The sequence below is a fragment of the Cervus canadensis genome, chromosome 10 (genome assembly GCF_019320065.1).
Source record: "Cervus canadensis isolate Bull #8, Minnesota chromosome 10, ASM1932006v1, whole genome shotgun sequence".
Classification (NCBI taxonomy): Eukaryota; Metazoa; Chordata; class Mammalia; order Artiodactyla; family Cervidae; genus Cervus; species Cervus canadensis.
The window spans coordinates 43,524,627-43,549,028 of record NC_057395.1 but is presented as its reverse complement, the minus strand read 5'-3'; the positions used below and the strand labels follow the sequence as shown (position 1 = coordinate 43,549,028).

Sequence of the window (24,402 nt, the reverse complement as noted above, 5' to 3'; positions counted from 1 at the left end):
AAAAATTTTACATTCACCAATTTCCTGTTTTCCCATCTTTTTCCATCTTATATTTAGAATCAAAGTGAATTTCTTAGTGCCCTTCAGTAATTCATTCAACCTGGCTTTGAAGCCATGGTGGGCAGCGAGTTTCCGCCTTTAACTTTTGCTACAAAACCGTCTTCACCCTGTGAAAGTCCATTCTTTAATGACTCATGGAAATGAGTTGAAGGAATTTTTCCTTTTGGTCTCTCTCTGCAGCTGTGTTTTGTGTTCATTGGAGACTGGGGCCACATTAATTTTCCTCGTCCCCTTGTCCTTATACAAAGTCTTAAGTCCTTTGTCCAGTTACAAAGGCTGCTGTGGATTTTTGCCATAGCATGTTAGCATAAAAGCAATGTAAAAAGCTCTTAATGAAGAAAGTTGTAAACTAGAATGAATGATTTTACAGAGTTAGTGTGGTGTAATTCTGTGTTTGACTGTGTTTCCATGGACCACTTTCTGCTTCTCTTCCCTTCACCAGGTGAAGGAGTTTGACTCCATCTCCCGCCTGGACCAGTGGCTCACCACCATGCTGCTACGCATCAAGAAATCCATCCAGGGGGACGGGGAGGGGGACGGAGACCTCAAGTGAGGCGCAGTGTCCCTGCGGCATGCCGCCGAGTCCTCGTTCATTTCGTGTGAGAGCCAGTGATCATTGTGGGATGCCCATTCAACGGCTTCATTTCGTTGCACATGAGCCTGACAATGTGTGTGTGTGTTTAAGCTGCCGTGTGTGTCACCGTGCTGTGGGCGGGTGGGCCGCTCCTATGCATACTGTGAGTGTGTGACGGGCTGTCTCCCTCTTGTCAGAGTCCCCAGAGTTTTCCAAGAGCTACTTCAGAATCTTCCTCCTCGTTATTTCAGTATGTGCAGAGCTCGTGTTTCATTTTGCCACATGTTTTTATGTCCCTTTTCTTGGACTTGCGTACCCAACCCAGTTGTTCTAATAGATGCTTTGCATGTTCTCTGTGAACTTGCACCTTGGTGGATTCTCTAAATGTGTGTTTTTAGTGTAGGATGGTTGTTCGGAATGCATTTATGGCTTTCCTCATTAGAATTATTTATCCTTTTTGTTATCTCGTGATTCTTTTGATGGTGCCAGTGACCCGTTTCCCTGCTCTTGTGTATTGTTCTGTAGCTGACGTGCATGTGAGAATTCAGGTCAGCCAGGCCTGCTGGCTGCTTGCGGTAGGGGTGAGGGAGCTTCCTGACAATGGCCCGCTGACGTGTGTGGCTGTGTGGAGGTGAACTTGAGCTCACAAGTGCACTGTGCCTGAGATCTTGGAGAGACAGGCGTCTTCCTTTCCTGGAGGGAGTGTCCACTTCTAGTTGGGGCAGGACCCTTGCTTCACCTTCACAGAAGGGTGTTTGAACTGGCATATCCTTTTCCTTTCATGTTCACACACCTTCCCACGTTGAGAGGACACCCCATGTGTTCCCTTGTGTATATCCTCACCAGAGCCAGGAGGTTATCTCAGTCGAAGCTTGTATGTCATTCATTTTCATTTTTAATTGTCTGTCATTCATTTTATCTGTTAATGGACACGATGGGCTTGGTGGGCTGAGTACAGTACAGTTTACTGCACCGTTGGGAAAGAGCCCCAGTGAACTTCTGAGGGGACCTGCCCTTAGCCAATGGATTGTTTTATCTGGTGTATTTGAATATTGTCCTGTTGTTTTGACTTATATATTTGCGCTGTTGACCTGTGACCTTAATCTCTGCCCTTTATGTTACGTGCTAATAACCTTGTGCTTTAGATGTGCTCTTGTTTCCTGAATCTCTTCTAAGTGATTTGTTTGATGTGCATTTATTGCTAGGTAGCGGCAGCGTTGACAGATAAATGGGATTTCCTATGTCCTGTCAGATGTTAACTGGTATTTGAAAGGTGTTGCATTTTTGGATGGCTAGCAACTGGGATTTGAAGGTGCCGTTGGGCAGAAACAGAGAGTGGGTCCAGGTTGAGGGCTGAGCTGGGAGGAAGGTTTGGGGATGGGGAACAAGTCCTACTAGGAGGGAGGAGAAAGTGGCAGAAAGGAGGCTGAGAAGGATCAGCGGAGGCCTGATCATGGAGCAGCCCTGTGGGCAGTCGTGAGGATTCGGTGGCTTTAGTTGCAGGTTCATCTGTGCGGCTTGGGCTGGTGGAGAGGTGGGGCAGTGGTGGCTCTGTCCCAGCCCACAGGGCAGTTGCAGTGGACCAGGAGACATGGGGTACTCTGACCCTGGCCCCTGGCATCCAGTGAGGATTCCTTCTTTCCTTCAAAGGTTTAGGATCCTTAAAAGAAAGCTGGCTGTTGGTTATGGTCCATTTTGGAACAGAGCCGCCCACTTGGTACTTCTTCACATCCTATCGGAACCTCTTAAGAAAAAAACTCTTAAGAGAAGTGGGGTTTTGTTGCTCTACCTGATTCAGTGCCCAGCCTGTCAGAAGCACGCGGGTGAGAGGAGCATGGGTCCTCCGGCTGCAGGGGGACAGTAACCCTTCCTGCCAGCCATGCATTTTGTTGCTGGTCTGGAAAGTCTGCTCTCACTTGTTAAGGAAACTTGTGGTCTGACCATGGAAAGGAAAAACCGAATGTTTTGTTTATTAGCTTTTTATCCTGATCCCCTGACAGACCCCTGTCTGAAGACCTGGGGTTTTGAGAAATACTGTTGGCAGCATTTTCAGTCCCTGGGATGGGAAGATCCCCTGGAGAAAGGAATAGCTACCTATTCCAGTATTCTGGCCTGGATAATTCTATGGACTGTATCGTCCATGGGGTCGCAAAGAGTCAGACACGACTGAGCCACTTTCACTTTCGTCACATCAGCGTTGTGTTGAAATGAACACTAGGACCAGTGACTGAGTTAAGATGCTTTTGTTTTTAATGTTTCACATGAAAAAATAATTGTAATGGCTAGAACAGACCACTAGAACATGAAAAAAGTCCCAGGAACAGCTCCAGGCTTCGTCCCTAGAAACGTTCCATCAGAGTGGGTAGCCCTGTGATTTCCAGCATTTATAAATTGTTATTTATGAACAAAATATAATGACTATGTTACAGTCTTTGTATTTTAGCGAGTCCTGTTTAGTTCATTGTCAAAAGAGTTGAAATTTCTTATGGGAAAGCTTTGCTTTTTGTGGCAACATTTTTATAGCTTGTGTGAACTTTTTTATTGAATGATTTGGAAGCAGTGTCCTTGCACAGTCGTGACCACGTGTGACAGTGCCCCCTGTAACCACAGTGTGTGTGTTTATTGTTTCCTCTGACACCATGCATTTCAGATGCCCGGAGTCAATCCCCATGGCTTCCGCGGGGGCCTGGGACTCTCTTCCCCAGGGCTGTCGGGGAGGGTGTATTATGAAAACTCACCCTGGATGATAAATCCACCTTCGCAGAGTCAGTGTATTTTGTGTGAACCTGTACAGTAAATAAAGTCCCAGTTATGAGCAGCGTGGTGCGTCTTTCCTAGCTGGTTTGCACAGGTCAGGGCTGGCTTCTCGTCCTGGAAGGTGTCCCCGGGCAGTGGGCACAGCCATCCGGGCTCTGCAGGCCCTGCATTCCCATCCTTGCTGCTGCTAGGTCAGGGAGCTCACAACAAAGTTCAGGGAGGAGCGGCCCCTTGGTGGTGGAGGCCAGCGGTCGGTCTGTCTTGGCGGAGCCGCGATGACTTGGGGCCATCAGGGCCTTGTTCAGGTCCCTCAAAGATCATTCGAGGCAAACCCATAATGTATGGTCTAACAGGTGGTCCCATTTAGGAGCTCTGCCCCGTGGTTGATCCTCAAGGTTAGTTTCTCATTCAGATGCCTCTCAGAATCTTTGTGTACTAACAGAAGCCCTCCTGGTGGGTTTTGCCAGCCTCGGGGAGGGTCCCATAGTCCCTTGCTGGTGGAGGGAAGTGGGCAGTTCCCAGGCATCAGCTGGGTCTGACTGATGTGCCAGCTGGCCCTGTGCCTGTGTCCACCTGCCCGCCTTGGTGCCGGTGGACAAATCACCTTTCACCTTAAGCGACAGGAACACCATCAAGTTAAGGGGACAGGCACTCTTTTGGTCTCCAAAAATGTCCCTGCTGTGGCAAGGCACGCAACATGCAGGTTGGAGTTTAAATTGTAACTCACACTCAGATTGGTCAGTTTAGATGACCACCTTTGGCAAAACCACATTTCTGTGAAGGTCATCTTTAAGAAAGGTGGTAAGACCTGGCCAAATTTTTTTTCAAAGTCTGTACAACAAATTTTGGGTAAAAGCAGAGGCAGGGGAGCTTTGGAGTTTGGGCTGACTTCATCTTCCACATGAAGGCCAGAAGGTGCAAAACTGGGTAGCATGTCCTGTGGGTCTGGGGCTGACACTGACTTGGCAACACAACACCCAGATGGGAGAAACGGAGATGTCCTCAAATCCCTGAAAGATGCACCTTCAGCAGAGTTTAGGGAGCAGCCCTCCCCTCCCCTCTGCTCCCCAGAAGCAAACAGAGAAGTGACCATAGACAGAGGAGGCCCTGTGGAGCAGACTCACCAGGGCCGTGACGAGCCCGGGCCCGTGCACTGGGCCAGGCTGGTCACATCTCAGAACACAAGTGCAGCAGACACAGTTGGCGAGACTCTCCAAGGACCAGAAAATGCAACTACCTGTTTCAATCAGGAATCTGACTTCTACAGAAGGTGAATTCTAATCATGGAAATAAACAGCCTTGCAAAACTATTTTTACAAAACAAACATTTATTAACACATAAAACTTTTGTAGAATCTCTAAAACAAATTCAAGACAAAAATTAATTCCAGTAGGTAACAAAATAATCTATTATTTAAATTCCTTCTCATTAAGATGACTTTATCCCATGAAACAGTTCATCAGTGGGTAGCTTCGTTCTGTTGAGAGCAAAACGTGTGTGAAAATAACTTCTGTAAATACAAGAGGGTGATGCTGTCACAGCAAGAGACAGACGTGGGACTCAGTACCCCAGGAGCAGGCGTGTGGCCTGTGTCAGCCCCCCGGGCACTGTCAGCATCTCATGGGGAAGAAAGCATCTTGGGTCTTCCTCTGGTGTCTTGTGCACTTGTGTCTCCATCTTGGACTTACACATAAAGTACCTTTCTCTTAGAAAATGAGTGTTTTCACAGCAAGTTTAATAAATTAAAATATAAGAAAAAGAGCGACTAGTGACAGAGGAATTCTTTGCTTTTGATCTGGGTCACCTGTGAGTCAAAGCACTGTGCGCACGGTGAACTGCCCTTGCCAACGGGTCAAGAACCAGGCAGGGCGGGATGCAAATGCCACTTTAGCAAGAGTGGCCAGCGTGAGACAGGCACATTTAAGACAAGGCTGGCCGTTCCGTGGTCCACTGTTAAGGCTAATCAGAGAGGAAGGAGCGTGCCAAGGCGCTTGGTCCCTGCTGCCCAATCTACTCATGCTCCCAGGGGAATGTGTGTCAGTGACTTGCCTGTGTCAGGCTCCTCACGCGTTAATGAGAAACACTGGGTTTCTGAAAATCACAGAAATGAAGTAAAAAAAATCTAGCAAAACTACCAATACTCTTGTGTTCTTAGATTTGCCACAACCACTGCATTGCTACTTATGGATAAAATAACTACACTATGTTTCAAGTGTTCTCAGCCCCTGGCTTTTTTCATACCTCTTTGCAAAAACTACTCCACTGTTTTCTGCTAGTCTTTGGTAGGACAGCTTTTACCTAATTGGGTTTTTAGGAAGGAAACCTGATAGCCACAGTCACTTCATGTCATTTTAATGACCAACTTCCTAGTTGCATGTGTGCTACGAGCAGCTACTTAACAAGTGTTCAGTTAAGTGCCTACAAGCAGGGGCAGGGGCCAAGTGCTGTCATTCATCTCTTCAGCCCAGAGCATCTCTGATGGGCTTCAGTTTGACAGGAAAGAAACAGCTGAAAATAAATACGTGGTCCCAGTTTTCTTTCACCTTGGTAGAAAAATAGCTTTAAAGTATCAGAAACAAACCTACACAAAGCCTAAGGCAGCGAGCTGGTGCACAGCTCCGGGAGCAGGGTTGGCGCTCTGCTCCGTGACGAAGCTGAGCGGTAACCGCGGCCTTGCGAGCGAGCGTCAGGGTTGTTGGGCATCAGGGTGCTGCCACCAGAAGTCAGTGAGGCGACGCTAACTGCCTTGTTTGCTGATGAAGTGTGGCTGAGGTCATGCAGGTCAGGATTTCTAAGGGAAAGCTTGAGAAATGACTTGATAGCAACATGCAAGTAGCAGTTCAGGAAACTGGAAGCCCTCCCTGCCCGCTTCTTTGCCTGCAGTTCTTCTTGGCCCCTGACAAAGCTCACATTCAGCCCTCCCGTGCAAGTGCAGGCTGGAACCCTCCAGGCAGGTGACCCCGCTCCAGTCCATGTGGGTCAGAGAGCGGAGCTATGTGGGCCCGGTTCTGTCTGTGGTGTCAGCTCGCTAAGCTCACTGATGGCAGTGGCCAGCAGTGTGTCCTGGGACCCCACGGGACCGTCAGACTTGCAGGCCGGGTCTGCGGGACTGTCCTCATGCATGGCAGGCATGCTGCCCTGGACGGTGGCCAGGTTGTGAAAATGGCCATTTTCTGCAAAAGATAGCAATTTATCGGAGAGTTTGGATGCTGCATACTCGTCATCAGGCTGCTCAGTCTTGTGGCCATCGCCATTCTTGGGAGAGCCGTCCACAATGACCAGGAAGGACTTCCACGGAGTTGTCTTGTCATGGATCTGTGGAGCAAGCGCACAACGGCGGTCACCCACGTGTCCCTGCCCAGGGTCTGCAGACCCCCGGTTCACGGCCACGTGTCATTGGGCCCAACAGCCTTCTCCACCCATCAGACCCCTGTCTTCCCGTGGTCCTGGTCAGAATGGACTCAGCCGGCACAGGCCCCCTTCCCGGACAGAGGGCCCCAGGGCAGAAGTTCGGGCACTCTGCCATCCAGGCCGTGCAGCTGAAAGCAGCGCCCCCAGGGCCAGCCTGGCTCACCGAGGTGTGCCGCCGCAGCGTGGACTTGTCGGTGAACGCCCGCCCGCATGCGTTGCACATGAACGGCTTCTCCCCCGTGTGGATCCGGTGATGGCGCTGGAGGGCGTTGAGCTGTGTGAACTGCTTGCCGCACTGGTCGCAGCAGTAGGGCCGCTCCCCTGAGGGGAAGGGACAGAGGACACGGGGCAGCCTATTGCTCTGTGGCCACATGCCGGCACCCCCCGCCCCGCCCCCGCCATAGCAGGGCCGCAGGAGCACACGCCCCCCACTGCCACAAGGGGCCCCGGGGGCCGTGGCCTCACCCACAGCCCGCACGATGGCTGCAGGCAGCTCACCTACTTTCTAGTCACACCTGACCATGCACACTTGTGGTGTCCCAAAAGGACATGCACACCGTCACCCCTAATTCTAATCTGAAGGTTTGAAAACGTTCACATGTCCACATCTGTATACACATGTTCAGACCTTTCCAGTTTGTCAGAGAAACTAGAAACTCAGGAAATTTTTAAATGCTATTAAGACACACAATGTAAAGTTAAATTCCAAATAATTTTTCAATAAAACCTTCAGGATGTTTTTTTGCATACTGACCTCCCATCTCTGGCAACACTCCAGCCATACCTGTGTGGACTTTGATATGCTGGTAAAGTGAATTCCGCTGAGCAAAAGTCCTGAAACAAACTTCACATTTAAAGGGTTTGGACCCAGTATGGATCCTATTGTGATGTTTTAAATACTCCTTGGAAGCAAAACTCTTGCCACACGTTTCACACATGAAAGGCCTCTCACCTACACAGAGAGAGGAGACACGGAGTTAGACATGACACAGGCGGGAGGACTGGGTCCACCCTCCCAAGTGCCCCGACAGGCTGCGGGTTACCTTCTCTCGTGAAAACTACCCAGAAACATCTACTCATGTACGGTGCTTGCTACCTGCTCAAAGTTGGTAGAAATGCCCCCTGGAAATCTCCAGAAAGATTCCAGTAGATTAGGATGAAAGAGCACATCCAGCCAGCTCACATTTTGGAAATTCAGTCATTCCCAAACAAGAACAGCCTGCTGGAAAAGCTGAACCTTTCCACAGGGCTGTGGTGGGTCTCTAGCAGAAGCCCTTCCGGAAGGGAGCGGGGTCTGCCATGAACACATGTGGCTGTCCTGGAGCAGCGCCTGCCCACCTGGGCAGGTGAGGACCAGGAGGGCATCCGCCCTCCATGCTGTTAGGTTTGCCCTGATTTCTCAAATGCCAAAACTGTCTTCAATAAAATCTGAACATATTAGCATGTCCATCAAATGACCGATTCTAAATGAATGCCTCAGTGTGACCTGACCTCCCCTCCCCCACTCTCATCAGACACCACTTCTGCTTTTTCAGTCTAGTAGTTCACATCATTAAGTGGCTCACCTATCTCACCATCTGAACTTGAGGCTCACAGGACAGTGCAGAGAAGTAAACAGTTTTATATGCAGGCAGGCAGGAACTGGGCTAGTATGATAAGCACAGTACCAAATAGCTGGACTCGCCGGGGCTCTGACCCCAGAAGCACTGCACAGAATCAGAATGGAGAGCTTAAACGTTCTCCCTTGCCTGATGAAATCATACCATAAAACTTCTAAGAACCCCATAGTTCCACTACTTCAACACATCATATAACTCTTAAGTCTGCAGGTTTTCAGTAAAGCTGGGATTCACTGTATGCTTCACTGTGCATTTCTCAAGCTGACAACCAAGCATTGGCATTTTTCATAATATTCAGAGACCTTAGGCTGAAAGGCTAAGGGTGTGACAGGATGGATTTACCCAATTATTGAACCACTTTCTTGGGGCTTGACAGTCAATTTGTTCCTGATGCTGTGTTATTAGAAACAGTAAGAATGGAGATAATAGCATATGTCTTTCCCTACATTCTGAGCAGTTTCCTTCAGAAAGATTCCTGGAAAGGGAACTTGGGGCTGAAACATCAGGGTACCTCTGGATGCCTAAGACACAGGACCAGCAGTACACAAAGGCCATGGACACACAGTACTGGAGGCACTGGGGCAGTGGGCATATTTTATTAATTTACTTGTGCTCACTTACTAGATGAGAAAGCAAATCCGGGCTTTAACCTGAACCCCAGGCAGACAATAACATCTAAACTAATAAACTGAAGTTTCCCTTCTACAGCCAGAAAAGACATTCAATCACAACAGCATATTTACCTGTGTGACACCTTTTATGATAAATCAGCATATGGTTCTGAGTGAATCTTGCACCACATTCATCACAGACAAAAGGTTTTTCCCCCGTGTGAATTCTGAAAGCATAACAGAGAGTAATTCAGATTGTGTTCCAAAGCTCACTCTGCATCACCAGCTCCTCCCTCACCTGCAGAAACACTTTGCTCCACGAGCACACATGTGAAGGACTGAAAGTTAGCGAGGCCCAGGACTCTCACCCCCAAATCAGTCTCTGCCTGAGGCAAGACTGCCAAGTCCCGCCGCACATAGAGCCCCGAAATACACCGTGTGGTTAGTGCTGCCCCACATGCAGGCAGAGGCTGCACCCCCATAGGTTAAGATGCTCAATAGCACCACATGGTATTTATAAAACTGCCTCATTGAGAACAGTCACCTAGACTGACAAAGAACCATGTGGTCAAAACCTTTACTGTCCTTTTCCAGTTCAACATAACAGTCTAGAAAGAACTGTTAACACGTGAAGCTAGCTGGTCCCAGGGGCACACACGTCAGCCCTGCATCTCAGGGCGAGGACGGAGTGACCATCACCGCGTTTCCTGAGCCCTTCCTGAACCGGGCTGGGGCAGGAAAAGGACAATGAACACCCACCTACCACCCCCAGACTGGCCCAGGGTGAGGGCAGATCTTGGGGAGAGTGGAAAACTTCTTTGTCTGAATTTCAAGTATAAGTACTGAGCACCAGAAAGGAATTTATTTAAAAACTGAAAGTCACCTACTTGTACGTCAGAATCAAAACACGGAATCCCTATCTGTCCTAACCCTGGAGCTTATCAGACTGACAGGTGGCAGGCACTCTCCAAGCCCAGAGAAGTGTCCCTCCACTGAGGTCTCCAGGGGGACCGCGCCACCGGCTGGTCTCAGGCCGGGGTCCCAAAGGAAGGGGGGCTGGGGTCTCTGGCCTGACTCAGCAGGGGTGGGGCTATAAGGGGTGGGGAGGAGCCCCTGAGCCTGAACGGGAGGCTGGGGTCCCCATCAGCCTAGGCCCGACCCAAGGAGCGCCATCCCCGCATCTGTCTCCACGGAGAACCCAGACGAGGGAAGCAGCAACCAAACAGTGACCCCTCCGGGGAGAGGGGACCACGCCGGCCGCCAACGCCTCCAAGCCCACCAGGGGAAGGCGCAGCCCGGGCCTACCTCAGGTGGGTCTTGAGGGCCGAGGGCTGCGAGAAGGTGGCCGGGCACTCGGAGCAGCCGTAGGGCTTGTGGCCGGTGTGCGTGCGCTCGTGCAGCCGCAGCGCCGTCTTGGAGCTCAGGCCCTTGCCGCACTGCTGGCACTGGTGCCGCTCGCCGCCCCCCTCGTGCACCTGCACCACGTGCCGCTTCACGTCCTTCTTCCTCTTGAACTTCTTGCCGCACAGCTCGCACGGGAAGTGGCGCTCGCTGCTGTGCACGTGCCGCTGGTGGCCCTTCAGGTTGCAGCGGTTGGCGAAGGTCTGGCCGCAGGTGTCGCAGCGGTGCACCACCTCGGTGGCCACGCCGTGGTGCAGCCGCACGTGCTTCAGGAAGCTCTTCTCGTACAGGAAGGCCTTCTCGCAGCGCGTGCACTGGAAGTTGCTCCTCCGCCGACCCGGGCCCTCCTCCCCCTCCTCCCCCTCCTCGTCCCCCTCCTCCCCTCGCCCCACTTTGGGCGGCACAGCCTCCGCCCCTGCCCCGGCGCCGCTGTCCTCCTCGTCCTTCGTGACTGCTTCTTTCTCGGTTTCCAGGGCTTCTGGGCTGGGCTCCTGGGGGCCCCCGCAGTCCCCCATGTCCTGCTCAGCACTCTTCTGCTGCTCCCGGAGTCGGCGAGTGTACTTCTTTTTAGGGATTTCCACGAACACCTTCCTCCCAGCCAGCCGCCCACTGGCCCTTCTGAGCTTGGGGTAGGGGGGCTTAGCCACCTCTTTCCTCTTGTCTGGCTTCTCCCTGGACTTCCTCGGGGGCAGATCTGGCAACAGGCCATTGCTGATTCTCTCTGCTGGGGGATCCAAAGAACCGGCAACCCCGTTGGCCAGAGGGCCATCAGGGGCCACCCCTGCCCAGGCCTCTGGGGCTAGAGCAGCGGTAACCTGGGAGCCGCTGCTCCCTTCTGCCTCCTGAGACTCTGAGAAATTCTGCAATTCCAAAAGTACCGACTCTAACATCTGCTTCTTCAGCTGAAAACAAGTTTCGGATAAGTCCAAACACTTCAGCTTTTCCGCCATTTCCAGCATGCGCTGTACCCGATCTTCCTCGACCTGTACCTTGGCCGTGTAGACAAACTCAAGAAACGAAGCGAAGTCGGCTACCTGCACTTCATCTAAGTAGACATTAGTCCTGGCACCATCCACAGTCTTCTCGTTAAGGAACACTTCCTTAAAAAACTTGCTGGTGGCTGCCAGTACTGCCTTGTGGGCCATGAATTCCTCCCGGACACCCTGGTATTCCACGCTGACGGTCACGTCACACAGGTGACCCAGCAGGCGGAGCTGATGCATCTCATGCAGGAGGTTGATTGGGGAGGACTTGGATTCCAGCAGGACCGCACCACTCTCCATGTTGCTTCTTCCCAGAAACACCTTTGAACACAAACCAAGAATTATTCATGCATGAGCACCCTCCAAAGCATTAGAAATTAGAATTGTGAGGATTACATATCAGTTCTTTAGAGGATATAAACTGATTAAAGACCTAAAAAACCTAACTTTCCTCCCGTACACTTTCAAGTCACACATCAGGTCTCAGCATTTTTTCTGAAGTCCCAATGTACCTCCAGAGACATTTGTATGAAAAAAGACTAAGGCTGCCCTAAAGTTATTATTAATGAAACATGTTAAAGCAACAATTTGCTTCTAGAGGTGATTGTTATTTGCCTGCAGACCCAGACCCCCTAAACAGAATTTAAAGCAACAATAAACAAGGTGTGCTGCTTTCATCAGGAGGAAATGGCAACTCACTCCAGTATTCTCGCCTGGGAAATCCCATGGACTGGGGAACCTGGCCGGCTAGAGTCCCCGGGGTTGCAAAAGAGTCGGACACACGACTTAGCGACCAAAATACAAACACTTTGATCTGGAAACCAGATAAAATACATGGCCACGACGGTTAGGAGAGCAAATCCTGTCTGACTTTGAAAACAACCGATTGAAGAAAATATCTTTCTACGAAGAAAACTTCCAAGAAAGTAGCGGACGATCCACGGCATCTCCACCCCCGGATGCCCGTCCCACTGCACTGGAGCGATCGGGGACACAGCGCTGGGGTCCAGCTGTGCTACCTGGAGCAGGGCCCTCAGCCCCTCCGGCCACAGAGGCTCCTGGGCTGGAGGCTGGACAGGGCGCCGTGGGGGTGGCAGCCACCCCGGCCGGCGACCCCGGGGCAGGCTTCGCGGGGGCGGGGCCTGACACGATCACAGAGCGGCCGGGCCGAACTTGGGCCTTCCTCCCCGCACACCGCCTTCCAGTCGGGTCCGTCCGCCCAGACCCGGCCTCCGTCCCCCCGGTGCGGTCGGGTCCCTAGGCCGGCCTCGCCGGTCCCGGTCCAGCCCCTCAGCGCCCGCCGGACGCAGGGGCCGTGGCCGCCTCTCCCCTAGCCCGCCGCCCGCTGAACCGACCCCGACTCCTCGACGGCTTCCCAGCCCGCGGGTGGCCACTGAGCGCGAGGCGGGGGCCAGGCCTGCCGCCCGCGCCCCGCTGGCCGCGTACCCGCCGCCCCGCCGCCGCCTCAGACGTGCTTCCGAGGACTAGGCCCCGACACTAATAGACGGACAGACAGGCGGCCCGACGGACGGGGGGGGGGCGGGGCGCGGAGCCGGCGAGGGTGACGCCGATTGGCCGCGTCGGGCCAGGCCCCGCCCCCAGCTGGTAGAGGGGAGGGCCCGCGCACGCACTGGAGACGGTGGAAGCCGTTCGGAGAAGTTACGTGATCCGACGCACGGTGCCGCCGCGCGCCCCGCCGGCTGCGCGGGATTGCGTCACCCGCCGCGAAGTAGAGTCTGCGCCTGCGCAGAACACTGTGCCGGGAGCGCTGAGCGTCTCGCGACGCGGTTGGGGGGGGAGGGGGCAGGGCCAGGAGAGTCACGTGACCCATGGGGGCGACCGGCACCTCACGCGCCGGTCCCTCCTCCCGGGCCCCAGCCGGGTAGGCGGGACGGCAGGAGGGCGGGGCACCGGATGGGGCGGAGCGTCTGGTGGGTGGGGTCAGAGGGGGCGGGCCGGTGGGAGGAACCAGGAGGGGGCGTGGCGCCGGGAGAGGGAGGGGCGGTGGGGAGGAGCCAGGATGGGCGTGGTACCTGGGGGGGCGGGGCGCCGCCACGTGCCGCAGGAATCTGTAGGTCTAGTTGGGCAGCGCCCGGCGGAGCTGGGGGTTGGGGTCGCTGTGGGCGCGCGGGCGGCAGGCGCGCGGGCGGCCATGAGTTGAGCCGGAGCCTCCTGTGCTCTGAGAGCCCGGGAGCCTCGCTCTTGGGCCACCGCTCCCGGGGGTGTGCGCGCATTCGGCTGTCCGCAGGCGATCCCGAGACCTGGGCTGCACCCCGCCCACCCGCCCCATTCCGGAGGCTTCACGTGTCCGCTCCGAACCTCCCTTTGTCTTCATTTGTCCCAGAGGCCCAGCATATCCTGCGCCGACCTCTCATCCGGTGTCTTCTGGTTCAGTTTGCACAGTGTAGACAACGTCCAGAAACGAGGCAGATCCTCTGCATGGTCCTTGTCTAGAACAAGCCCTCTCTTACTGTCTCTGTACCAGTCTGGAAAACATCTGCCTGAAATGGCTGGGATGTAGTGTGGACCCGGGTAGCGGGCCCGGATGCCAGGGTTCAGGCAAGGGCGGCTTAGGTAGCAGCCTCTTTTCCATGTTGTCAGGGCAGGAGGAATGGGAGCCATTGAAAATAACTATTTATCATCCTTCAGCTTCAATGTTTAGGACTATAAGTGCTCAAGTCCATCACAGAGTGGGAGGCCTCGCTCTGATGATCGCAGTGTCACTAGTGGAAGGAGCCCAGTACCAGGGAGCCTGGAGGTCCTGTGGCAGAAGACAGCTCAGCTTGCCATGGCCCGACGCTTCCTCCATACAGGGCACATGTCACACGCCCTCCCTGCCACCTGGCACTGTGCCCACCTGCCCTCCCTGGTTGCAGTCAGCGCAGAAGCCCGTGACCTTGGGGAAATGGGCCAGCCGCTGTTCACAGTGAAGCCCAACAAGATAAGTAGTTCCACCATCTGTTCCACCCTACTTTCTAGCTTCTGATTTGTAGGTACCGCACAATCTCTGCTTTCTACTGCAGCTAAAAAAACATGATGACTCTGCCAGTTCCCTGCCCTCCTCACACACTTGTGGGCTCTTCCTTCCTCCAGGTGTGCTAGGAAGTGGATCCCACAGTTGTTCTCCTTCTCAGGAGGTTTTCCAGAAATCATCCCAGTTTCTGGAGGTTGGTCTCAGGCCCAGATGCAAGCCCTGAGCGTTTAGTCTCTCTCCAGCCTGGGAGTCTCCTTTCCTCCCTCACCAGGGGCCCTGACTTCCTCCTGCAAACAGATCTCCTCCCAGCAACTTCACCCAAACTGGTCTCAAATCTCAGGATAACAACAACAGAGTATGCTTCATGGTTACAGAAGGTGGGCCACTACTACACCATTCCCCCATTACTGATGTTAGTCACTGCTCACAAAACTCTGAGGGGGTAGTATTATTACCCCCATTATATGAATGAGGAGACTGAGGCAGAGGGAGGTTGGCCAACTTACCCAGGATCACACAGGGAGAGCAAGACAGCCAGGATTGAACTTCCATAACTCAACTCTGTGCTGGCCACACGCCTCTGCCGCTACAGAACAGAGCTGTCTCTTGTTGGATCAGGTAAACATCAAATGGGAACCAGAGAGGGTATGATTAAGTATCAATAGCATCCTAGAAGTTCCATGTCTGGTTTGCGTGAATCCAAAAGTGAATACTGAGAAGTGTGGTTTCTAAGGTGCTGGGGGGACATGGCGGGGCTTCCCATTAAAGTCCAGCAATCCAGCCCTGCTGCCTGGCCACATTGCTGCTCTCTCTCACCTATGTGCTCTCCTGGTATTGGTCTGCCAGTGACTGCTATGAATACTGGTGTACAAGAATCTGAGTCTGTGCTTTCATTTCTTTGGGGGATGTATCTAGAAGTAGAATTGCTAGATCATATGGTAATTCTCTATTTAACTTTTTGAGGAACCCCCAACCTGTTTTCCATGACAACCACACCATTTTCCATTCCCACCAGCAGTGCATGGGGATTCCAACTTCACATGCTCACTGATGGATGGAAGCAAATTTAAGCAAGGGATTTTTACACATACAGTGTCTTCAGCATGATATTCTGTTTATCAAAACTCTCAATAGTTTCAAAAAATAGTTTAAAAAAAAAATAGTTTTCAGTCTTCAAGATGTGTGCCCAAATAAAATGTTTCCAAGAAAAGTGTATATGCTAATGATAGGAGATAGGAAACATACAAATAAATAGCACCTTATTTGTGGAAAGAGTTCAGATTCCATTAAGCCATGTATGTTTTAAAAATACATATATCCTCTTATCATGAGCACCACATTTGGATAAATTTAATGTGGCCACACACGTTTTGAAATCAACTTTGCTTCAACACAAGATGTCAAAATAGGCGATGCACCACTTTTTATAGGACAAGTTCATATAAAATGTAACACCACTGCAATCTTACTTTGTCACTAACAAAGAGTCTAAGTGTTTAAAAGAGCACATTAAGTATTTAGAATTGTTAAAAGTCCAAGTAGACGTAGAAGCAGGATATGTGGAAAAAGCAGCCAAAATTCTGTGTTCTACCCAGAACCCACTAAGTTGGTTAGTGTTCAGTGCTGAAAGGACTTCTTTATTCAGGGTCATAATAGCTTTAATGATTAAAGTGAAGAAACTGGATGTGATTATTATAAGTTTTATCTTCAGTTCCCTTTAGAAATGCTACCTGATCAGGTTCCAAGGTAGAAATTACAGCAGGCTATTCAAAGAAGCTTTAGAAAATTAGGCTGAAGAAACACCAACAGCCTAATACAAAACAAAGAATACAAATAGACAACTCACATACATGTACGCATGGCAGAGACATCACTATAAAAAGCAATGATAATGAATAGGACAAACTGACCCAAAGTTAAACACAACCTGTGATGCAGCAGAAGTTTGCATGGGAAATGCAGTCTCAGGGGAATAGATATTTATCTCTATGTAACGCCCTGTAGTCATCCTGAGGAAGTGGAGTGAACAACTTTCAGGTAATTATGTAAGTGAAAATTAAGAAACAACCTACTTGCCCAAAAGGATACCACTGAATATATCCATGCACTGGTTTATTATGCAGTCATTAAAACAACGTTTTAAAAAGATTTTAATGGAACTCGTGGTAATTATTCCATAATGTATGTTTATCAAATCATCATGTATACTTTAAAGACAGTTTGTCAATTATACTTAAACAAAGCTGGAAAAATGTTTGAGGAAACCCTCACTATACTGTAATGAATAAAGAAGGTATGCTGTTTTACCCAGGAAAAGATCTGATTTAAAAGCGAATCGTTGGAACCAGACCTTAAGCAGCTCCCCACATCAAATTCTAAACTGCCCAGGGAGGGTCGCCGGAGCTGCCCGCTCCGCCCACCCGGCGCTGACGAGGGGCGGGGCTGGAGCCTCGGGTTCCATTGGGTCCTCGGAAGTCGCCAGTGAGGCTGTTGGCCGCCCTTAGTGCGCTGGGATCCGCGGCTTAGTGGCCGGCGGGTGGGCGGTGGCGGATCGGGCGTCTGTGCCCGAGGCTGGTGGCCTCGCGGTTTGGGTTCAGGGTGGGGGCCCGGCCCTCTGTCCCACCCTCAGGGCGGCGGGGCCGGGCAGAGGTTTTCTAGCGTGGTCCGGCTGTATGGTCCACTGCGAGATCCGGTTCAAGTGGGCCAGGTCAAGCCGTATTGGGTAGCTGGGGCATCAGTGAGATGAGGCACGTCTTCACCTGCCTTAAATTTGGGCAGCGTTTCCAGACTAACTTCTCACAGGGCCAGGTGGTGATCTTTAATAAAACACCCCCCCCCCTTTTTTTCCCCCCGAGAATCCAGGATGTTTCAAAGTGGTTATCTACTTGGATACTTCACTGGTAGGGTCAGGCTCAGGTCGGGAAGCTCTGGGGCGGGGGAAGCCATTCCTCGAGGTGTCCGCAACTTAAATGCCCCTATTTCTGGCTGTGAAAACAGCCTTGATTATTAACTGAGATTTTAATTTAAAAAACATGATGCGCACATTGTATGAAAATCGACGAGGCCAATCGACGAGGACATTCGGCATCAAGTGCCTTGTCTCCGCGTTAAAACTCTAGAACCCAGTCCCTAAGGACAGCCGTACTTAACGGTTTTGCCAATCCTTCCAGCGGTCTGTGCATATAGGGCAAGCCTATATGGAATCTTTTTGTCTTTTTAAACACAAAGCAAGTTTCCTCATTTGTAAAATGGGGCTGAAAATAGTGCAAAGTATTTTGAGCTGTTCTTGGGATGTTGTTCTTGCTGCCTGTAACAACTGTTGTTAATATTCTACCAAGTATTTGAACTTCAGAAACTCTCAAAGATTTTTCATATTTGTATCACAGGCAGGTCTGCCTCTTCAAGCCCCCTTCAGAGGGGCTGTGAGCCCCTGCTACACTGAAGTGCAGGCCTGCGTGCTAGCTGCACTAGCGAAGACCCACAGAGCAAGTGATGTCTCACCTAGCCCTCAGTGGACTTGGGTCAGAGGGCAGCTGATGCCCTTCAGTGGGGCACCCTGATGACATGTGGCACTCACTTGCAGATGAGACAGTCTTGCATTCACCTAAAGCCCCTCAAAGCCTCGAGGGTTAGAAGGCTCTGTGTCCGGACCCTCCCTCAGCCAAGCTGGTGCACCTCTAGCCCCCTGCACCAACCTCCATCATTGCTGAGTTTCTGTCATGAGCCTTTGGAGGGGAGCATTCTGTAAGAGGAGTTGGCTTTCTCTGAACCTGGGTCTTTTTTCTCTTGGGGCACTGCAGTGGGTTTTCTGAGGCCTCAGCACTGCTTAGTTTGTGTGTGCTAAGTCGCTTCAGTTGTGTCTGACTCTGCGACCCTATGGGTTGTAGCCCTCCAGGCTCCTCTTCCATGGGATTCTCCAGGCAAGAATACTGGAGTGGGTTGTCATGCCCTCCTCCAGGGAATCTTCCCAACCCAGGGATCAAACCGCCTTTCTTACATCTCCCGCATTGGCAGATGGGTTCTTTACCACTAGCACAACCTGGGGAGCCCAAGACTGCTTAGATCTGGCCTTAGAAAACAGACCTCCTGCACTGGGGGGTTCTTGCTCCTCTAGCAATTCTGAGCCCTGAGGACCCTGTCCACTCTCTGCTTGGCTTCTCCCAGAGGCCCAATGATCAGGCATTTGAGATACCCTACCACCACCCCCGACCCCACCTGCCACACATACACTCACCGGGCTCTGTGTTTAGGCCTGCATCTCAGCCTGGGACACTGACCAGGGCTTGCCCTGAAGTACAGGCTGCCGCTGTCCCCCACCCTCTGTGCAGCAGCCACAGTCCAACCTCCTGCCCTGTCCCTCTGTCCCGCCAGCTCCCAGTCCAGTCCCCAAGGTCAGGCCCCCTTTCCTCTATCAGAGCGGAGTGAGATCCTTCCAGACACGGCAGCAATGCCCACCTTGCCCAGCCATCCCCGGTGGACACCATAGCCCAGGCCTAGAGGTCCCTACCATCTGTGCAGCCTACACAAGTCCCCCATTCCTAATCCTAACCCACAGCCCCCAAGCCCGACCTTTGATTACAGATTTACCTGGGGAAGCCGCGTGTCCGCCAAGAGCTTATCTATTAATCAAAGGATGATGGAAACGGCTCGTTTTTTTGGAGAAATGGGGTGAGTTGGTCCTCAGGGTCAGTAAAACCAGCATCTAATTCTGATGCCCCCTAGCCCCACCTCAGTACTTCTTCCTCTTAAAAGCAGTTCTCCTCCTCTTTGTAAGGGAGTAGTCAATGTAGCTTCCTTGTTTACAAGCAGTTATTAGCTAACTCCAGGTCTTACCTGTTTTCATCTATGTAACTCCCAGCACAGGTGCGAAGTCCTAGCTCGGGTCCAGCCACCTAGTCAGGGGGTTCTCTAAAGTGTTTTAATAGACAGCTAGGGGGCTTTTGTAAAATGTCAAAAACGCTCAGGCCCACCCTCCGAGATTCAGGAGTAGTTCGACCAAGATGTGTGCCTGGTGATTTTCGAAGAGTCCCAAGGGTGTCCTCTGTGTGTGCGGGCTGAGTCCGGCTCTGGTACACCTGTGTGCACACCTGTGTCTGGGGCAGGTGCTCAGCCCTGGATCTCAGTCTCTGCAGTACCTTCTGCTGGCCTTGCAGCTTTAACCCTCCTTCCCCTGGGCCCCTCTCCCCAGTATTTCCCAAACACATCCGCCAAGGGGAAAAGAAGCAACATTTATGTGAACCTTTTATTCATCAGAATTTCCAGAACCAGAGTCTCTACTGGGCAAATAGAAAAATAGAATATTTTACTACTTCAAAAAGGCAGCTGTGACAAACAGCTGTATGCCCAGACAGGGGCCCCTCAGGCTTGAGTGAGCCCAGGGTTCAGGCTGGGGGTGTCCTGCCGCCCCGCTAGCAGGCCCAGTCCTGGAACCGGAAGCAGTCGCTGGCGATCTTCCACACTGTGTTGCTGGGCGAGGCCTGTGCCGTCAGGATGAAGTTCTGGTTGAAGTCCCGCTGTTTGTTGCCCTCAAACTTCACTGTCCCACAGATCACCACAAGGACCGTGGTCTGGCTCGGGGTGGCTTCATCGTGGACAGGCTGGCAGTCTACCACATTGATCTGGAACTCGCTGGAAGGCAGCATCTCAAAAAACTCACTCAGGGACTCTTGCCCGGAGACGGCGTTGCCATTCCACACCAGGGTGGCCGTGCCCATGTACAGGCGGGACAGCAGCCGCCGCCGCTTGTCCATGGTGCTGTAGTACACGTTCACGAACTCCTCCGCCGCGCGGCACGCCTGGTCCACGTAGGTCTTGAAGTCCACGGACGCCATCACTGGCCCCGCCAAGGGAGGCCTTGGCCCAGGTGCCTCCTGTACCTGAGGGGGCTGGAAGGTGGAAGAGACCCTGTGTGAATGCTGATGACCATCATGCCCCACAAGGGACCAGTCCTCCCACTGTGGAGAGGCGAACTTCTAGGCGCACCCTGCTGCCTTTGACGCCTTGTCCGCCTGGGCCCCAGCTTGCTCATTTGAGACAGGAACATCCCTACCTGTGCGTGACTGCAGCGCAGGATGAAAGGAAGCAGGGGACACCACGCACTCAGTTAAAAAGCCTGAGACCCACCACGCACTCAGTTAAAAAGCCTGAGACCCACACGGTCAGCAATGACAGCTATTACTATGAATTTTAACAATCTTATTTTATAAGCTGTAGTACAACTGACTGTGGAAGACTGCTTTTTCTTGGAAGCATGGAACAGCTGTGACTGCCCTCATGTGTCTGGTGCAGACACCACACTCTGGAGAAGGGAACAGTGGCTCAATGAAGGCCGATCTGTCTATCATGAGCTCACCTACCGGGCCTGGGAAGAGAAGGCGGGTTTCCTAACAGGGCAAGAGAACAAACGTCGTGAGGACAGGACAGTACCAATACTGGTGGCCACAGTTCTCACTATGGGCTCTATCTAAGGAGCAAGGCTGGAGTTGACTGGAATGAGCGAAGACTCAAGAGCTCCAGGGAGCACAGGGGAGTCCCGTGAGCCAAGAAAGGACAGCCAGAAGGAAGAGACTCTGGGGTGAGGGGGTGGTTACAGCAAGGAAGAATTTCAGCTTTAGCCAAAATGAAACATTTCCTTAAAAAAAAAAAAAAAAAAGGTCCAAAAGCATAAGGAAAAATTATTTGCTTTTTTTTTTCAGAGTATACAATAACTATTGTAGTTGTATTCTTTCTTGCCTGATTAAAATATTTCACTACAAAAAAATCCAACAGAGGACAACATTACTAAAATATTGGATGCATTTAGATTTACAAACTTAAATACTGAGTTTGTTTTTTTTTTCATTTCAACCTTGTGCATGCATGCTCAGCAGTGTTCTTTCGACTCTTTGCGACCCCATGGATTGTAGCCCGCCAGGCTTCTCTGTCCCTGGGATTCTCCAGGCAAGAATCCTGGAGTGGGTTGCCATTTCCTTCTCGAGGGGATCATCCCGACTGAGGGATTGAACCCGCATCTCTTATTTCCTGCACTGCAGGCGGATTCTTTACGGGAGCCACGGGGAGTGTCTAACTTTAAAAAAAAAAAAAATCAGCTTATGAAAGAGATAAGATCCCAGGCAAGGTTAAGAGGCAGTCAGGGAGAGGAAGGTGGAGAACTGGCCAGGGGAAGGAGAGGGTAGGCGGGGAGAGCGCCGGCCTTGAAAAGAGCGCTGAGGGCCAGGCGCCTACGCGGGTCCTACCACCCCCTCGGGGAGGGGGCGGGGCCTCAAGTCCAGCCTCGTAAACACTCGCTCCGAACTCTACTTCCCAGAGCTTTATATACACCCCGTCATTCAATGGTCACCGCGAACTGATGAAGCGTTACTGTAACAACTTCGCAAGGAGGAAAGAAAACCCAAGTGTGGACGAGGTGGACACGCCCCTGATCTGTCCCTCTACTAGAACACTCTGCCTGCCGGGACTGCGCGGTCGTTTCACCGGCTCCTGCATCTCTGGGGTCCACTCTGGGGGCGCAGGGTTCCAGGATGGCCAGTTTGTAACCTCCCACTCCAGGCCCGTCTCCCTCGCTGGACACCACCCCCTCGCCCCCAGCCGAGCCCCCATCAGCCGGCGTCCAAGCCGATCACCGGCATCTCGGGCCTCCGCAGCTCAACCAGCTGCCCGCCCGGGCGTCCTCAGGGAGCGGTAGTTTCTGCGGGGCTGCGACCGCCCCAGACTCGCGGCGAGACCAGGCGGCATCCACGCCATGCGGGGGCCACGGACGGTGGGGCACCTCCTACGTACGCGGGGATCATCTCACCTGCGCGGGGGTCATCTACGAGACTAGGGAGCGCCGACCTGCGCAGGGGCACCTACCTGCGCGGGAGTGACCGCCCTGCTCAGTGCGGGAGATGACCGGGTCAGCGGGGGCCTCAGTTGGCCGGGCCGGTGCGGGGGAAATCACCGCAAGGGTCGGCGTGGGCTGCTCCGTTCACGCGCCTACGCGGAGCCCCCTGTGACCGCAGGCCGGGCCAGCCGAGGCTCCGCGGTTCTCTGCTGCCTGCCCAAGGCGGGCCGGGAAGAGCCACCTCCACCGCACCCCTCCCTCCCGGGACCTGCCGGGTCCAGCCAGAGCCTCTGCGGGTTCCCGCGCGCGGCCAGCCAGAAACGCGCAAACTCGAGCGCCCGGCTCCGCCTCCGCCCCCCGACGGATAGCCGTTCCAGCCAGTGGGGCGGCCGACCGTAAGGCTAGCCCCGCCTAAGTGTGGCACGGGAAGGGCAGCTTCCGGGAGAGGCACGTTCCCAGAAGACCGCGCGCTCGAGTCTTCATTGGTCTATAGACGCCGGCCCGAGGTTAGGTGCGGCCTCTGATTGGACGAAGCCTCGCAGGTCCCTGGCTCTGGGCGGGTGCTCTGGGGCCGTATCGCGGCTGCGCGGAAGCCTCCAGGCAGGAGTTAACTGACGCAGCCGTCTGTTCTGGGTGTGTTCCCCTTGGCCACACTAGGGCGCTTCTTTGCCTGCTTTCCTAATGGAACGGTTTCTCTCAGAGTTCAGGACCAGTTTAGAAAGTGGATGGGCTCTTCAATATAGGCTCCCGCGCCCCCCCCCCACCCCAGTGAAAAATGTGGTTTATAAACAAATAAGTTGCAGGTTGAGTAGAACGTTGAATTGAACTAGCCTCTTTGGAACCGTATTCACAAGACAATGTCTTTACAAAGCCCGATCCAGTGAAATTGGGATTTAATCTACAAAACTCCGAATCCCAGCATCACTAGTATGAAAACGAGAGTTGACCTCCTGCATGCCCACTGTGTTGGATGTCGCTTTTAAGTTTCCGTATGTTTCCCATGTAAACCCGTTTCATTTCATTCTCATAATTTCAGGGAGACATCATTGTTCCCGATTTTATAAACTAGGAGGTCGAGAGACAGAAATTAAGTGACAGCCTGGAGTCACAGAGCTCTTCAGTCCTAGAAACACTGGTCGGGAGGATATTTAACCAGCACTAGGTTCTGATGAAAACAAGAGTTTAACCCTGAGAGGCAGCCCAGCCAGCAGCAGGAAGATGGGAGGTCGGGAGCTTTCAGATTAGTCTCTACCATCTAAACTGTGCCTGATCCACAGCAAGGGCTCGGTAAATACTGTTTGAATGAGCAGAGTTCAAATCATTGCTCTACAACATTCTAGTAGGCTTGCAAGCAAGCCTGTTTTATACTCTCCGGTGCTCCTTGAGTTTAGAAAGTTAGACACACTCCTGGCTCTAAGGCAGCAATTCTGGGGTGGTGGGCTGCCTGACTAGGGCTGCTGAACCTAGAGAAGGAGTTTCCCGGGAGTTTTGGAAAAGATGCTATTTCTCTTTTTCCTTCTGGACATGTGATGTGTGGTGGTGCTGCTCCAGCCATCTTCCTATGCCAAGGTGGGCACCCTTGTACCATGAGGCAGACCAGAAAGAGGGGGAGAAAGCAGACTTTGATGACTGTTTGGGGAACCAAATCAACCCTGAAGTTTAGACTTTCTAGTTTCAAGAGTCAGTAAATTCCCTTTATTATCAGTACTATTAAAAATTGGGCATAAACAAATACAGTGTTAGTTGTTCAGTCGTGTCTTACTCTTCGCAACCCCATGGACTGTAGCCCACCAGGTTCCTCTGTCCATGGAATTCTTCAGGCAAGAATACTGGAGTGGGTAGCCATTCCCTTCTCCAGGCGATTTTCCCAACCGAGGGATCGAATCTGGGTCTCCTGCATTGCAGGTGAATTCTTTAGCAACTAAGCTATCAGGGAAGCCTGTAAACAAACCTGCTTGTAAGTTAATTAGTGTGGCTTCCTGCACTAGCAGAGTGATTGTGCAAGTGAGTTAACCTTCTTGAGGTTCAGTGCCTCTTGTGTAGAAGAGGGACAGTAATGCCCTCATTTCCTTGGGTCAGGAGCGACTGGAAGAGGGTGTGGTCAGTGCTTAGCCCAGGGCCAGGCACAAAGCAAGCAGCCAGGAATCATTGGTGTGCTTTGACATTTTGCATTGACAACAGCTTCCTTA

The 24,402-nt window shown here is 52.3% G+C and overlaps 3 protein-coding genes across 10 annotated transcripts in view; 1 reads left to right on the top strand and 2 right to left on the bottom strand.

Moving 5' to 3' along the window:
* Positions 1-3,452, top strand: part of NAPB (NSF attachment protein beta) — a 36,314-nt gene extending 32,862 nt beyond the window's left edge. For 3 of the 4 annotated variants that reach the window (XM_043478821.1, XM_043478824.1, XM_043478826.1), the window contains one exon: positions 503-3,452. In XM_043478821.1, the coding sequence (XP_043334756.1) occupies positions 503-613 (111 nt within the window). In that variant the 3' untranslated portion in view covers positions 614-3,452. The remainder of the gene's footprint in view (positions 1-502) is intronic. The other variant, XM_043478825.1, reaches the window with a different exon arrangement.
* A 1,249-nt stretch (positions 3,453-4,701) lies between these two features.
* GZF1 (GDNF inducible zinc finger protein 1) lies at positions 4,702-13,165 on the bottom strand. 5 transcript variants are annotated; one of them, XM_043478820.1, is made up of 6 exons: positions 13,049-13,165; positions 10,339-11,738; positions 9,166-9,260; positions 7,588-7,755; positions 6,967-7,124; positions 4,702-6,707 (listed from the first exon to the last, which is right to left on the bottom strand). In XM_043478820.1, exons 2-6 carry the CDS (start codon positions 11,715-11,717, stop codon positions 6,372-6,374), a joined length of 2,136 nt encoding a protein of 711 aa, XP_043334755.1. In that variant the 5' UTR covers positions 11,718-11,738; positions 13,049-13,165; the 3' UTR covers positions 4,702-6,371. The 5 variants fall into 5 exon arrangements, with proteins under 5 accessions (XP_043334755.1, XP_043334753.1, XP_043334751.1 ...); XM_043478818.1 differs by lacking the exon at positions 13,049-13,165 and adding an exon at positions 12,864-12,960; XM_043478816.1 differs by lacking the exon at positions 13,049-13,165 and adding an exon at positions 12,773-12,952.
* Positions 13,166-19,605: 6,440 nt separating this feature from the next.
* NXT1 (nuclear transport factor 2 like export factor 1) lies at positions 19,606-22,563 on the bottom strand. Its single transcript, XM_043480279.1, has 2 exons — positions 22,243-22,563; positions 19,606-20,276 (listed from the first exon to the last, which is right to left on the bottom strand). Exon 2 carries the CDS (start codon positions 20,220-20,222, stop codon positions 19,800-19,802), a length of 423 nt encoding a protein of 140 aa, XP_043336214.1. The 5' UTR covers positions 20,223-20,276; positions 22,243-22,563; the 3' UTR covers positions 19,606-19,799.
* Positions 22,564-24,402: the final 1,839 nt, after the last annotated feature.

What these genes read in the sequence shown, in the direction of transcription:
- NXT1 (XM_043480279.1), bottom strand. Translation starts at nt 20,222, where the DNA reads ATGGCGTCCGTGGACTTCAAGACCTACGTGGACCAGGCGTGCCGCGCG.
- GZF1 (XM_043478820.1), bottom strand. Translation starts at nt 11,717, where the DNA reads ATGGAGAGTGGTGCGGTCCTGCTGGAATCCAAGTCCTCCCCAATCAAC. An exon ending in GCATATCAAAGTCCACACAG is followed by an intron (nt 7,125 to 7,587) that starts GTATGGCTGGAG and finishes CCTTCCCCTCAG; the next exon opens with GGGAGCGGCCCTACTGCTGC. An exon ending in CGCTGCGGCGGCACACCTCG is followed by an intron (nt 6,708 to 6,966) that starts GTGAGCCAGGCT and finishes CTTGCTCCACAG; the next exon opens with ATCCATGACAAGACAACTCC.